This window comes from Sinocyclocheilus grahami, unplaced genomic scaffold (genome assembly GCF_001515645.1).
Source record: "Sinocyclocheilus grahami isolate Dianchi unplaced genomic scaffold, SAMN03320097.WGS_v1.1 scaffold429.1, whole genome shotgun sequence".
Taxonomy (NCBI): Eukaryota; Metazoa; Chordata; class Actinopteri; order Cypriniformes; family Cyprinidae; genus Sinocyclocheilus; species Sinocyclocheilus grahami.
Window position 1 is genome coordinate 359,304 of NW_015505608.1, and position 14,954 is coordinate 374,257.

Consider the following 14,954-nt stretch of genomic DNA (forward strand, 5'->3'; position numbering starts at 1 on the left):
AGTTTCACAATTTGAGTTGAATTACTGAAATAAATGAACTTTTCCACGACATTCTAATTTATTGAGATGCACCTGTATATAAATAGTGTGAGAAAAAAATGAGGAGAGAGGGGAAAACATGAGCGAGTCACTAAAATCCACAGCTAGTTTATTTTACTAAAGCTGATGATGGATTGGGAGTTGTGGAACCGCAAATGGACTGGACACATGGAGCAGATAAAAACACAGCGTCATCATCCCCACAGATTTTAAGTTAGTTTGATTATTAACTTGATAGATGTTGCTTTTTGTGTTTGAACAAACTCTATAGGGCTAGTATATTCGCTTATGGGTTGAGAAATAAATTTTGCGCGTCATGATGTAAGCTTTTCATTTAAACGCATTTAAAGCATTTTGGTTTAAAAACAAATTTAACTGTTCAGGGACATTAAGCAGTGGGGCAGAATTAATTTTGGCAAATGCGTGCATTAAGACAGTTTCTGATACTTGCTCGTACAGCGACTGACTAAACTAAGAGTTATTTTTCGCGCCTTGTGTTTAAACGTTCGAATACACATAGTTATGTGTCAAAATGCCTGTCTCCTCGTCAACACAGTTATTTGTGTCTTAAATGAACATTAATAATTAAAGATAAAGCATGTGCACTAGTTGGCTATTATGAGATCCTGGCATTATATGATGAGATTTTAAAGGGATATAGTTCACCCAAAAATTAAAATCCTGTTATCATTTACTCCGTTAAGTTGTTCTGAACCTGTAGGTTTCTTTGTTCTCCTCAACATAAAAGAAGATATTTTGAAGAATATTCGTAACCACCAGAAAGTTTCTGGTCCCTGTTGACTCTAATAGTGTTTTGTTTTTTGTTTTTTTGTTATACTATGGAAGTCATGGGGGCACAGAAACTGTTTGGTTACCAGTAGGCTATTGTTCCAAATATATACGTTTGCATTCAACAGCAGAAGGAAACTCAATCAGGTTTAGAACAACAACAACATAACTTTAATTTTTGGGTGAACTATTCCTCCAAAGCAGCCTAATATAGCTGCTGTTGCTATTTGTGTCAATAATGTAAATTAAACATTAGAAAGAAAATCACTCACTGTCTTTGACCGAATCGCTGTTGTAAAATAATGTATACTGAATTTATGCAGTGAAGACTATTCAGTCTATTTATTTTATACAATATAATATTTCTTATCCAGTGCTTTAAGTGTTTGTATAGGTCAATTTCTTTGTTCTATTGTAATTCATGACTGTTTACTTGTCTTCAGTAAGTTTGTTTTTACTTAGGCTAGTATTTTTTAATTTGTGATATTGGAATTGGTAGCAAGAATTGTGAAATTGCAATGCATCAAAAATTTTGATTGGACAAAAACCCTATTTTAAGCTATATATATCATTGTGATGGGGGCCCTGCAGTAAGTCATAGCCCCAGGGCCCAGTGAGGTCTTAATGCAGCCCTGATCATGCATGTATGTATAGTTTAATAGGCTGCAAAGGACCGAAAACGAATCACAAAGAGTACTTTCTTCATTTAAAAACTTGAGATGCAGTGGGATGGGGAAAATCGCCATAAATTCTTGAGACATGTTTTTTAAAAGTTGAACTTACATAAATTTTACATAGTTTTCTAAACATGCGGTTCTCTTGTGCGAGTGCAACGCTGATAGATGTCCCTCTAGAAAATGCAATAAATATGCATTCTGTGTGAACGGCTTGGTTTCGGTTTTGACATAAACAACATCTTCCCCACATTGATTGTTCTCTTTTTCTGCAATATTTTGAATGAACAACGTATCATCCCCACAGATTTTAAGTTAGTTTGATTATTAACTTGATAGATGTTGCTTTTTGTGTTTGAACAAACTCTATAGGGCTAGTATATTCGCTTATGGGTTGAGAAATAAATTTTGCGCGTCATGATGTAAGCTTTTCATTTAAACGCATTTAAAGCATTTTGGTTTAAAAACAAATTTAACTGTTCAGGGACATTAAGCAGTGGGGCAGAATTAATTTTGGCAAATGCGTGCATTAAGACAGTTTCTGATACTTGCTCGTACAGCGACTGACTAAACTAAGAGTTATTTTTCGCGCCTTGTGTTTAAACGTTCGAATACACATAGTTATGTGTCAAAATGCCTGTCTCCTCGTCAACACAGTTATTTGTGTCTTAAATGAACATTAATAATTAAAGATAAAGCATGTGCACTAGTTGGCTATTATGAGATCCTGGCATTATATGATGAGATTTTAAAGGGATATAGTTCACCCAAAAATTAAAATCCTGTTATCATTTACTCCGTTAAGTTGTTCTGAACCTGTAGGTTTCTTTGTTCTCCTCAACATAAAAGAAGATATTTTGAAGAATATTCGTAACCACCAGAAAGTTTCTGGTCCCTGTTGACTCTAATAGTGTTTTGTTTTTTGTTTTTTTGTTATACTATGGAAGTCATGGGGGCACAGAAACTGTTTGGTTACCAGTAGGCTATTGTTCCAAATATATACGTTTGCATTCAACAGCAGAAGGAAACTCAATCAGGTTTAGAACAACAACAACATAACTTTAATTTTTGGGTGAACTATTCCTCCAAAGCAGCCTAATATAGCTGCTGTTGCTATTTGTGTCAATAATGTAAATTAAACATTAGAAAGAAAATCACTCACTGTCTTTGACCGAATCGCTGTTGTAAAATAATGTATACTGAATTTATGCAGTGAAGACTATTCAGTCTATTTATTTTATACAATATAATATTTCTTATCCAGTGCTTTAAGTGTTTGTATAGGTCAATTTCTTTGTTCTATTGTAATTCATGACTGTTTACTTGTCTTCAGTAAGTTTGTTTTTACTTAGGCTAGTATTTTTTATTTTGTGATATTGGAATTGGTAGCAAGAATTGTGAAATTGCAATGCATCAAAAATTTTGATTGGACAAAAACCCTATTTTAAGCTATATATATCATTGTGATGGGGGCCCTGCAGTAAGTCATAGCCCCAGGGCCCAGTGAGGTCTTAATGCAGCCCTGATCATGCATGTATGTATAGTTTAATAGGCTGCAAAGGACCGAAAACGAATCACAAAGAGTACTTTCTTCATTTAAAAACTTGAGATGCAGTGGGATGGGGAAAATCGCCATAAATTCTTGAGACATGTTTTTTAAAAGTTGAACTTACATAAATTTTACATAGTTTTCTAAACATGCGGTTCTCTTGTGCGAGTGCAACGCTGATAGATGTCCCTCTAGAAAATGCAATAAATATGCATTCTGTGTGAACGGCTTGGTTTCGGTTTTGACATAAACAACATCTTCCCCACATTGATTGTTCTCTTTTTCTGCAATATTTTGAATGAACAACGTAACAGCGGCGCATCTAGTGTGTTCAACTGGATAGGCTAACAAAAGCATTAAAATGCAATGACACTTAGGCTACATTGTCGTCGCATTTCGTGCACCACTGATAAGGCTGCCAGACGCACACCTACAATTTTTTTGCAAAGCGTTTTTGCATTCGAATGTGGATTTTATTTTAAATTCGACGAATATTCAAAATTCGAAATATTTTTATGTTAATCAAAACAGAAAAAATCTCACTGTTCTTGTCTAAATTACTTTTGTAACTTTAATAATAAGAAATATATATTTAATTTACACAGTGAAGAATATGCAGTGTTTTCATACATTTGATTACTTTATACAATGTATGTAGCATTTCTTATTTATTTATTCTACTGTAGATTTTTTGTCCTATTTATTATAATTAGTTTCTTATTCTTATTTAATCGCTGACTGTTTAGTATGACTGTTCGCTGACTGTTTAGCTGACTGTTTCAGTAACTTGAGTTTTATTTTTAAATTTAGGCTAGTATTAGTTTTTTTTAAGCAAAAAATAACTACATCATCATGATATATATTGTTACCGTGAAATAAAATTACTCACATTGTGATATAAGATTTTGGTCATATCGCCAACCCCTTCTAGGAATTAAGAATAAAAAACATACAGTGTAACCAGTGTAGTCCTAAAAATAATCAACCAGGGTAGTCTGATTCCCAACTGAATGACTCTCATTAACCAGTTCTTTAAAACATCAAAACCTTGACTTCACACCAGTTTGTTCCTTGATTTTTAGAGTCTTTATGTATTTTTTTAGTGACGCATTTAGCACGACCAGTGTAGTCCGATTTCTGGGCAAAAGACTATTTATATTGCATCAAAACATATAGTGAATTTATAACAGTTAATATGTTGCATCTAAAAAGTTTAAACAACTTTTGCAATAATTGTTTTAAATGTATTTATTATTTAAAATGATCAATTCATAATCATTTTGCAATTAAATCACTATTAAGGAACCGAGGTCTTAATGCAGCCCTGATCATGCATGTATGTATAGTTTAATAGGCTGCAAAGGACCGAAAACGAATCACAAAGAGTACTTTCTTCATTTAAAAACTTGAGATGCAGTGGGATGGGGAAAATCGCCATAAATTCTTGAGACATGTTTTTTAAAAGTTGAACTTACATAAATTTTACATAGTTTTCTAAACATGCGGTTCTCTTGTGCGAGTGCAACGCTGATAGATGTCCCTCTAGAAAATGCAATAAATATGCATTCTGTGTGAACGGCTTGGTTTCGGTTTTGACATAAACAACATCTTCCCCACATTGATTGTTCTCTTTTTCTGCAATATTTTGAATGAACAACGTAACAGCGGCGCATCTAGTGTGTTCAACTGGATAGGCTAACAAAAGCATTAAAATGCAATGACACTTAGGCTACATTGTCGTCGCATTTCGTGCACCACTGATAAGGCTGCCAGACGCACACCTACAATTTTTTTGCAAAGCGTTTTTGCATTCGAATGTGGATTTTATTTTAAATTCGACGAATATTCAAAATTCGAAATATTTTTATGTTAATCAAAACAGAAAAAATCTCACTGTTCTTGTCTAAATTACTTTTGTAACTTTAATAATAAGAAATATATATTTAATTTACACAGTGAAGAATATGCAGTGTTTTCATACATTTGATTACTTTATACAATGTATGTAGCATTTCTTATTTATTTATTCTACTGTAGATTTTTTGTCCTATTTATTATAATTAGTTTCTTATTCTTATTTAATCGCTGACTGTTTAGTATGACTGTTCGCTGACTGTTTAGCTGACTGTTTCAGTAACTTGAGTTTTATTTTTAAATTTAGGCTAGTATTAGTTTTTTTTAAGCAAAAAATAACTACATCATCATGATATATATTGTTACCGTGAAATAAAATTACTCACATTGTGATATAAGATTTTGGTCATATCGCCAACCCCTTCTAGGAATTAAGAATAAAAAACATACAGTGTAACCAGTGTAGTCCTAAAAATAATCAACCAGGGTAGTCTGATTCCCAACTGAATGACTCTCATTAACCAGTTCTTTAAAACATCAAAACCTTGACTTCACACCAGTTTGTTCCTTGATTTTTAGAGTCTTTATGTATTTTTTTAGTGACGCATTTAGCACGACCAGTGTAGTCCGATTTCTGGGCAAAAGACTATTTATATTGCATCAAAACATATAGTGAATTTATAACAGTTAATATGTTGCATCTAAAAAGTTTAAACAACTTTTGCAATAATTGTTTTAAATGTATTTATTATTTAAAATGATCAATTCATAATCATTTTGCAATTAAATCACTATTAAGGAACCGGAACAATTTAGACAAATTGGAACTAATTTTATATCCCTTAATGTAATTTAATTAATCTCTCTAATGTCTCTTTAATCTCAGGTGTGTCTCACTCTGACGGCAAAGCGTATGGCTCGGAAGAATTGCCTGGTTAAGAATCTCGAAGCTGTAGAGACACTAGGATCTACCTCAACTATCTGCTCGGACAAGACTGGAACTCTGACCCAGAATCGAATGACCGTCGCACATATGTGGTTCGACAACCAGATCCATGAAGCTGACACCACTGAAGATCAGTCTGGTTTGTTCTTTTCTTCATTTTAAGAGCCGAATGATGATCTAGTCTTACCCACTTTATGACACCAGTTTTTCCCTCCAGAGTCTAAGTTGATCTCTTTCTGCAGGTGCATCATTTGATAAGAGCTCAGTGACATGGGTGGCTCTGGCCCGTGTGGCGGCTCTGTGTAACAGGGCTGTGTTTAAGGCAGCACAAGACGCTCTGCCCATCCTAAAGAGGGACGTTGCGGGTGATGCTTCTGAGTCCGCCCTGCTCAAGTGTATCGAGCTGTCCTGTGGCTCAGTCAAGATGATGAGAGAGAAGAACAAGAAAGTAACCGAAATCCCATTCAACTCTACCAACAAATACCAGGTTTGTCATCAGTTACTGATTTTCAAAATCAAACAGAAAATATCAATATGAGTTACAATCAATGGAAAAGCTGAGGTTCAACGAACAAACAATAGCACATTGTGTAGTGCAAAACATTGTCGTTATTGTGAAAATAGTGGAACTAAATATTGTTTGGTTCTGATAAAAGACTAAATGTAAATCTGAAATCCTTTTATTTGAGACAAATGTGGATAATAAAATGTCTGGAGCTCCTCTGCAGCATAGAGACGGGGTGTAATCACAAACTTAGTTAAGTGTAGTCATCCCTCTTTCCATATTTTTCCCAGCTGTCCGTCCATGAGACAGAAGACCCCAACGATAATCGCTACCTGTTGGTGATGAAGGGGGCGCCAGAGCGCATCCTAGATCGTTGTTCCACCATAATGCTGCAGGGTAAAGAGCAGCCCATGGATGAGGAGATGAAGGAGGCCTTCCAGAATGCCTACCTGGAGCTTGGAGGACTTGGAGAGCGAGTGCTGGGTGCGTATATGTAAGGAATAATTGAGGATGGGCCGTTGAATTATTAGAAAAATAATGCACACCCGAGGTGGTGATGCGGAGACCATTGACCATTGTTCATCTACACGTTAATATAGTTGATGTCCATTTTTGGGAGTTTGAGCGGCTGTGTAATAAGCAGAGAAATGTATCATTGTTGCGAAATAAGCCCCTTTATGATAAATTAATGATTATAAAACATAACCACCTTAAAATTGAGTATATATAAAAATCGATTATATTAAACTATATACAGTGGGTACGGAAAGTATTCAGACCCCCTTAAATTTTTCAGTCTTTGTTATATTGCAGCCATTTGCTAAAATCATTTAAGTTAATTTTTTTTCCTCATTGTTTGGATTTTTTTTTCTTTTTTCCAAATTGAATAAATTGCATTTTAAAATATATCCTAAAAGAAAACAGTTCTTTTAATTGTACTAATAATTCAGAATATTACTGGTTTTACTGTGTTTTTCATTTTAAAAAATTGCAGTATTCATGGGCATAAGAAATATCTTTCCAAACATTAAAAACTCAATTATATATTATACAAATATGTGTAAACTTGCCTTCTTTCCACAGGATTCTGCCACCTCTTACTGCCCGAGGACCAGTACCCTAAAGGCTTTGCCTTTGACACAGAAGATGTGAATTTCCAGACAGACAACCTTTGCTTTGTGGGACTGATGTCAATGATCGACCCGCCCCGTGCTGCCGTGCCTGACGCTGTGGGAAAGTGCCGTTCTGCTGGAATCAAGGTCATCATGGTGACAGGCGATCACCCCATCACTGCCAAGGCCATCGCCAAGGGTGTGGGCATCATCTCAGAGGGTAACGAGACTGTGGAAGACATCGCTGCCCGCCTCAACATACCCGTCAGTCAGGTCAATCCCAGGTAATGCAATGATCAGCACTGTAAATGCACACGGCACCTCAGCATGCATTTATGGTGCAAAAAAAGATTAATTGTCTGTCAATAGTATAGCATTGAATGAAGCACAGCTCAAACAGAAATCACCTCCAAGCCAAGCAGCTTTCTGTTGGCCAACATGGCCAACTTGAACCTATTGCTAAATCTGAATGGCAAAATATTTTGCCCTCACGCAAAATTCCTTTTGAAATATTGGATTTTGCCTTAAAAATTTGCCGGACAAAGTGATTGCACTACAATCATGTATTTATCACTATTTATTGTTTTGTGTGTTTTAGGGATGCCAAAGCTTGTGTGATTCATGGAACAGATCTGAAGGACTATTCTCAAGAGCAAATAGACGAAGTTCTGCAGAACCACACTGAGATTGTGTTTGCCAGGACGTCTCCTCAGCAAAAACTCATTATTGTAGAGGGTTGCCAGCGACAGGTAAACACACATCTTGCATTTCAAGATTGTTTATGCTCCTCAGTCCTCCAAAAGTCCTTTGTCATTTTAATAATGTCTTGATTATAGCTTTCTACATGTCCTGTTTATGTTTCTGTCACTTAGGGAGCCATTGTGGCTGTAACAGGTGATGGTGTGAATGACTCTCCAGCCCTGAAGAAGGCTGATATCGGTGTTGCTATGGGCATTGCAGGGTCTGATGTGTCTAAACAGGCCGCTGACATGATTCTGCTGGACGACAACTTTGCCTCCATTGTTACTGGAGTAGAAGAAGGTGAGTAAGACAAGAGGAGACTAGTGAATTGAAGGGCAGGACCAATGCCTTTTGATGTTGTCAAACAACATATGAAAATCCATTTCTCCCCATGCAGGCCGACTTATCTTTGATAATTTGAAGAAGTCCATTGCGTACACCCTGACCAGCAACATCCCTGAGATCACTCCCTTCCTGTTCTTCATTATCGTCAATATCCCTCTGCCCCTGGGCACCATCACCATCCTCTGCATTGACCTGGGAACTGACATGGTAAGCACGAAAAACAGAAAAGGAAAATAGGAGAAATAATGACCGACTCTCACACTAATATATACTCACACAAACATGAACAGAAATGTAACTTTCTCTCTACCTCCACAGGTTCCTGCTATTTCCCTAGCTTATGAAGCTGCAGAGAGTGACATCATGAAGAGGCAGCCCAGGAACCCTCTGAGAGACAAACTTGTGAACGAGCGTCTCATCAGCATTGCTTACGGACAAATTGGTTAGTCGCAAACAACTTTGAAACTGTCAGCTGTGCTACAAGCTACCGATATTAGGGTGGAAAACCTGGAAATAAACATTTAAATTGTGAGTTCCAGGCCTGAAAAATGATCTTTTTCTTATCCAGTTATCATTACAGGAAAAGTTATTTGTTAATTATTTTAAAAGAACTTAAAAGAAATATAAAATAGAATAACTGTTTTATATTTGAATGTATATTAAAACTGTAATTTATTCTTATAAAAAGCTGAATTTTCAGCAGTCATTACTCTAGTTCTCAGTCTTCTGTGTCACATGATCATTCTAATATGCTAATTTGCTGCTCAAAAATATTTGTTATTATGGTGAAAACAGTTTTGCAGCTTAATATTTTTGTGGAAACTGGTTTTTAGAATTCTTTAATGAGTAAGAACGAACATAGATTATTTGAAATAGAAATATTTTGTAACATTTCAACATTTCGTTTTTAATGTCACTTTTGATCAGTTTAATGCATCGTTGCTGAATAAAAGTATTCTTTTTTTTTTAAATATCACTGATCCCAAACATTCGAACAATAGCGTATATATCATTCAGACATTGGAACATTAAACATTTGAACAAATCAGCTCACCTACACATTTGCTCATAGTACCACAAATAAAACTAGAAAATATGACAAACTTGTTTGGAAACAACAATGAAACTTTATACTGTTATTTCTTTTTGTAAATTGAAAAAAAAAAAAAGATTTTAAAAAACCCTGTTTTTTAAATATAACTAATAAATATTACAATTGTGCAGGCATCTGTGCAAAACAAAAGTAAGCATGTGCTTGTGTGTGTAGGTATGATCCAGGCTTTGGGTGGTTTCTTCAGCTACTTTGTGATTTTGGCTGAGAATGGCTTCCTGCCGTCACTGCTCGTGGGTATCAGACTCAACTGGGATGATCGTTCGATGAACGACCTGGAGGACAGTTATGGACAGCAGTGGGTGAGTGTTTTCATGTGTTGTGGAACTGTTTAGATCTCATACATGTCTCATGAGAGATTCAGGGGCCGTTTACACAACAACGTTTTCAGCCAAAAACAGGAAACTTTTTATGCATTTTGCCGATTCGTTTACATGACAACGGCGTTTTGGGGACTGAAAACGCATATTTTTGAAAACGGGTTTCAAAGTGCAAGTTTTTGAAAACGCCACCATTGTCGTTTCCATGTAAACACCCAAAACGGGAATCTTTGAATACGGTGACGTCATGCACGTGCGTAGTACGTGTTAGATATGTAGACATGCGCAATACGTGTCAATTTTAAAGGCAAGCGTGAAAAAACATACACAACAATGGCAGAGTACATGGTATTGTTGTTGTTGCTCTAAAGTTTGCTAAAGCTTCTTCAGCAAAGTGTGGATTTATCTTACCAATATTACAACCAACAATGGAGACGCATCATATACAACATATAATCGTCACTTCCCTACAGGTACTGTTTGCTAACAAGGTGACAGCACCAACTACTGGCCTGGCATATGTAATACAGCGTTTTTGCCCGTTTTCGCAAGTAGGTATAACTGCAGACCGGAGATCTCCAAAATGGGGCGTGAACTCCAAAAGTGGGCAGAACCTCCAAAATGGGGCGGGGTCTCCTCGCTCAAAAACTTTCACCATTGGCTCTGGCTTCAGCCAATTGATATTGACTTACATTTCAAAATAAAACTTTATAAATTAAACATTGTTTCTAGTTCATCTAAAATAAGATATGCTATATAAGTAAATATTCTCCATGAGAGCAGAGCCCAAAGCTCGTGGCCAGTGGTGTTCGGACTGCAGTTTGAACATCTGCTTCATGATATAAATGGGAATCACCCACGAGCTCTCCCACGAGCCGTCCCAGCACAGCGCAGGGGAACGATTTCACTCTATCGCTTTGTTCTAAGCAACAGGGGCGTACCGGGGCTTGAAATTCGCAGGGTAGGAGGGGGTAGTGATGCTGGGTGTAACTAAAAAGGTGCCATTGTCCGGTGAGGTCCTGTTGGGGAGTTACGGAACGATCTCATATCGCATAATCTTATTAACTGTTTATCTCCTGAACTGCATCTTTCTTTACCACGCTGTTCAGCGCCAATCCCGCCGTGCAGTCAATTTCACTGGTTAAGGTTAGGGTCAGGTGTGGGGTAGGTTTAGGGGTTAGCATTTTTTGTAGCATAATGTAGGAAATCAAAACTTTATTGACTCAACCAATAAAATCTTTAGAATCAGCTGTGGGGTGGAGTTTGCACAGAAGTGGATTGGGGGAAAATATTGCGCATGCGTATCATGTGCCTGTCTGTCAATGGGAGGAAGCCATGCCCTATTTTGGAGCTCCCACCCCATTTTGGAGTTCCCTCCCCCATTTGGAGATCTCAGGCTGCAGTTATACCCTTCTCCGTTTTCGCGGATATGTGTAAACGCGAATCGTTTTGAAAACGTTGTCGTGTATACGTGAAACTTTTTAAAAACGCAAGGGAAAACTTTTCCGGTTTTGACTACATCATTATCGTGTAAGCGTAGCTTCAAGAGACGTTTCTTTGCATGTTGTAAGATGTTGTGTTCATGTTCCCCAGACGTACGAGCAGAGGAAGATTGTTGAGTTCACATGTCACACAGCGTTCTTTGTCAGTATTGTGGTTGTACAATGGGCTGATGTCATCATCTGCAAGACCAGACGCAACTCAGTATTCCAGCAGGGCATGAAGTGAGTTCAGGACGTGTGTGTACATTTATGTGTTTGTATTCACAAGAACATTTGATGTAATTGTGTTTCTCTATTTACAGGAATAAGATTCTGATCTTTGGGCTGTTTGAAGAAACAGCTCTTGCTGCATTCCTCTCATACTGCCCGGGCATGGATGTGGCCCTCAGGATGTACCCGCTCAAGTGAGTTTACACCAGATAATAATTAGGATCCAGCCCCAGATGCCAGATCCCATCAGAAAATATCTGTTTGTCCAGTAACAGAACAACTAGTCAGCAGAGCTGTTGATACCCAAAATGAGTGTTTAACAGTCTTCTGTCAGTCAAGAAGTTGACCGAGAAAAGCCAGAGAAGAGCAGAAGCAGAAGACGAAGTGATGATGGTAAAAATTGAGTTTATTGAACAATCTTAGTTGCGTATGTCTCAATGTTCAAACTTCATCTGACCAGCACAAATTCAACATGTACTGTTATACCAAAACTGCTTCACAGCAACATCCCATTAACATTCCCTCTTATCTAGCTCTTATTCATACAGACAAAACAGTTCATGAAACCCCACAAGCATGAGATTGAACAACAATGAAAATGCATAAGCAAGGAAAAATGTATAAGAAATATAAAATATATAATATAGAAACATAATAAATGAATAAACAACAAAAAATACTTGAATGATATAATGATAAATGATAAAAATGATCAAATAATAAAAATAATCAAATAATAAATCACATGAATGACTAATAATTATAAAATGATTATGTGAATAAATGATTATAAATGAATTAAAAAACATTAAAACAAAAACACAACACACACAATTTGCACGTGAGGATCTAAGGATCCTTCAACACACACACGTGCACAAATGTGTACAGGAAAAGGGATTTTCCAGTTGCAAGCACACGTCCAGTTACACCTGTAGGAAACTTTTTCCTCGTCGAAGCAGAAACCAGGAGACGTTGGGATATCTTTCATACAGAAGTCACTTTATTGAGGACTCGCTGTGCGTCGCTGCAGTCATCCAAGTCTGACTATAGCTCAGCACAGTAGAGTTTATATACATTTTAAGGGGGCGGGATTCATTCAGTAGAAGTGGCGACAATCTAAACAAAGCATGCAAATGCAATACAGGAATCAGCCCGTTACCGGAATTTCTCCAGCCCTGATCTCATCAGCATAACAGTGTCATTTAAATGCATAGGTGCTAATCCAATCAGCATAACTACTCAAAGACTGGGGCAGAGGCACCAAGAGCCATTACAAACAAAAGGTGACTTTCTCAGTAATTTGGTTAATTTGACTAACAATAAGAGAAACCGGAACAGACAGGAACCTCTTGCCACACCTTGCTTAAGACAATCATTTGTCCGATGCAATTTACCCTAAACAACTTCACCTTAGTTTTTCATGTGATGCTATGTCAGAACATAGGATCAGCATATTTTAAACAGATTCTTAAATTTGTAATCCCACACACCTCAAAGGACATTTCTAACGTTTTGGGTCAGGAAGGTCTTTTTTGCTTGTTTTTGAAAAACATTAATACTTTCATTTAGCCAGGAAGATCAAAAATGACAGTAAAGACATTAAAGAATAGTATTTTTCAAATAAATGCTTAACTTTCTATTCATCAAAGAATCCAGGGGAAAAAAATATTGACCAGCATGTTTCATGCTTTCATGATAACTGAAGTAAAATTTCAGTTTTGCCATCACATGAATAAATTATATATTTAAATGTATTAAAACAGAAAAAAGGTTATTTTAATTTGTAATAAACATAATTTCATAAGATTACTGTTTTTCCTCTTTTTTTGAATGGTAGTGTATCTTCATGCTTAGCAATGCCTTCTTCACAAAACATTTTGAATAAATGTCAATTTGAGATAAAAATGTTTTTTAAACCATTTACATGCAGTAGACATTCATGCTTTTCATGTTTCTTGAATATGGGGTGTAAAAATGCATAAATGGATTTATATGGCAATAAACATTCAATGTACAGCTTACGAATTTAATGCTAATAGTCAAACTTTAATAATATATTGAAATTATTATTATTATTATTCACAATGTATTGTGTATTGTATTGTGAATTATGCATTCATTTCTTATTCAGAATACTGTTGTTGAGCTTGTAAACTGGCTCTCTAAATATATTTCTTAATTTTATTCAATTATTGAGAATCTGAAAATAATCAAATCAAACTGAAATTGATTCAGATTTCGGATTTCATGATTCATTTTATTAGTAAATAATCAATATAATTACTAGGTCATTCATAAATACACATGTGAGACACATTACTTATATCACATGACCTAAAGTTATGCTATAGACACAAATGTTCACAAACATTTCATAATCTGTTACTGTATATGGTACTCAATAGTATTCTGCAAGTTAAAATATTCTCTCTTCTCATTTGTCTCTCTCTTATCTCCAGGCCGAGCTGGTGGTTCTGTGCTTTCCCATACAGTTTTTTAATCTTTGTGTATGATGAGGTCCGAAAGTTGCTCCTGCGCCGGAACCCCGGTGGTACGTGTTCCTTCAAATAGTCTCAAAGACACATGCACAAAATCACACACTTATGAGCACGTCTGGCATTAAGACCCCAAATTGGGTTATTAAAGTTCTTTCTTTAAATCAGGGATGCAATAAAACAGTGTTCAGTATAGAATTATAAATGAAAATTCATCAGTGTGCAAATGATGTGCAAAAACTCAAACTGATTCCTGCTGTTTTTCTGTCTTTTTTGCAGGATGGGTGGAAAAGGAGACATACTATTGATCAACAAATCTTCTTTACTCGCATTCCTACATCTTCCATTGTAAGGATAAAAGAAACTCAGATACTTTGATCTTCTGAGACAGACAATACACACACAGTGCATTAACATACAGACATCTGTTTCCGCATCTCACTGAGAGAAAATGCGGGAAAATGTCTCTCACATATGCATTGGTTTCTCCTCATCCCCTTCCTTCCCCGCACCCATCCTTCTCTTCACCCAGCTCACACAGAACAGTCAATGGTAGAGTATAATGTTCTAAATGAACGCAAATAAGATTTACAGTCATGTTTGGTATCATTTGAATAGTCTCAGGGTGATTGGTACAATGGTCTTAATCTTACAAAAGTAGACTAAAAGATAATACAGATCCTAAGAGTTAAGAGATACTTTGATTACTGTAGAGGGTCATTCCATGCAAATTACCTTCTGTTCCCATTGAGGTGTAAA

The 14,954-nt window shown here is 36.2% G+C and overlaps 1 protein-coding gene across 5 annotated transcripts in view; it reads left to right on the forward strand.

Moving 5' to 3' along the window:
* Positions 1–14,954, forward strand: part of LOC107551687 (sodium/potassium-transporting ATPase subunit alpha-3) — a 38,498-nt gene that overhangs the window by 22,461 nt on the left and 1,083 nt on the right. For 2 of the 5 annotated variants that reach the window (XM_016233391.1, XM_016233390.1), the window contains 14 exons: positions 5,792–5,990; positions 6,094–6,338; positions 6,647–6,839; positions 7,440–7,752; positions 8,067–8,217; positions 8,341–8,509; positions 8,607–8,761; positions 8,873–8,996; positions 9,822–9,967; positions 11,579–11,709; positions 11,790–11,891; positions 12,021–12,090; positions 14,160–14,251; positions 14,475–14,607. In XM_016233391.1, the coding sequence (XP_016088877.1) occupies positions 5,792–5,990; positions 6,094–6,338; positions 6,647–6,839; positions 7,440–7,752; positions 8,067–8,217; positions 8,341–8,509; positions 8,607–8,761; positions 8,873–8,996; positions 9,822–9,967; positions 11,579–11,709; positions 11,790–11,891; positions 12,021–12,090; positions 14,160–14,213 (2,052 nt within the window). In that variant the 3' untranslated portion in view covers positions 14,214–14,251; positions 14,475–14,607. Of the gene's footprint in view, positions 1–5,791; positions 5,991–6,093; positions 6,339–6,646; positions 6,840–7,439; positions 7,753–8,066; positions 8,218–8,340; positions 8,510–8,606; positions 8,762–8,872; positions 8,997–9,821; positions 9,968–11,578; positions 11,710–11,789; positions 11,892–12,020; positions 12,299–14,159; positions 14,252–14,474; positions 14,608–14,954 lie in introns of those variants that run through there. The other 3 variants (XR_001604792.1, XM_016233392.1, XM_016233393.1) reach the window with 3 other exon arrangements.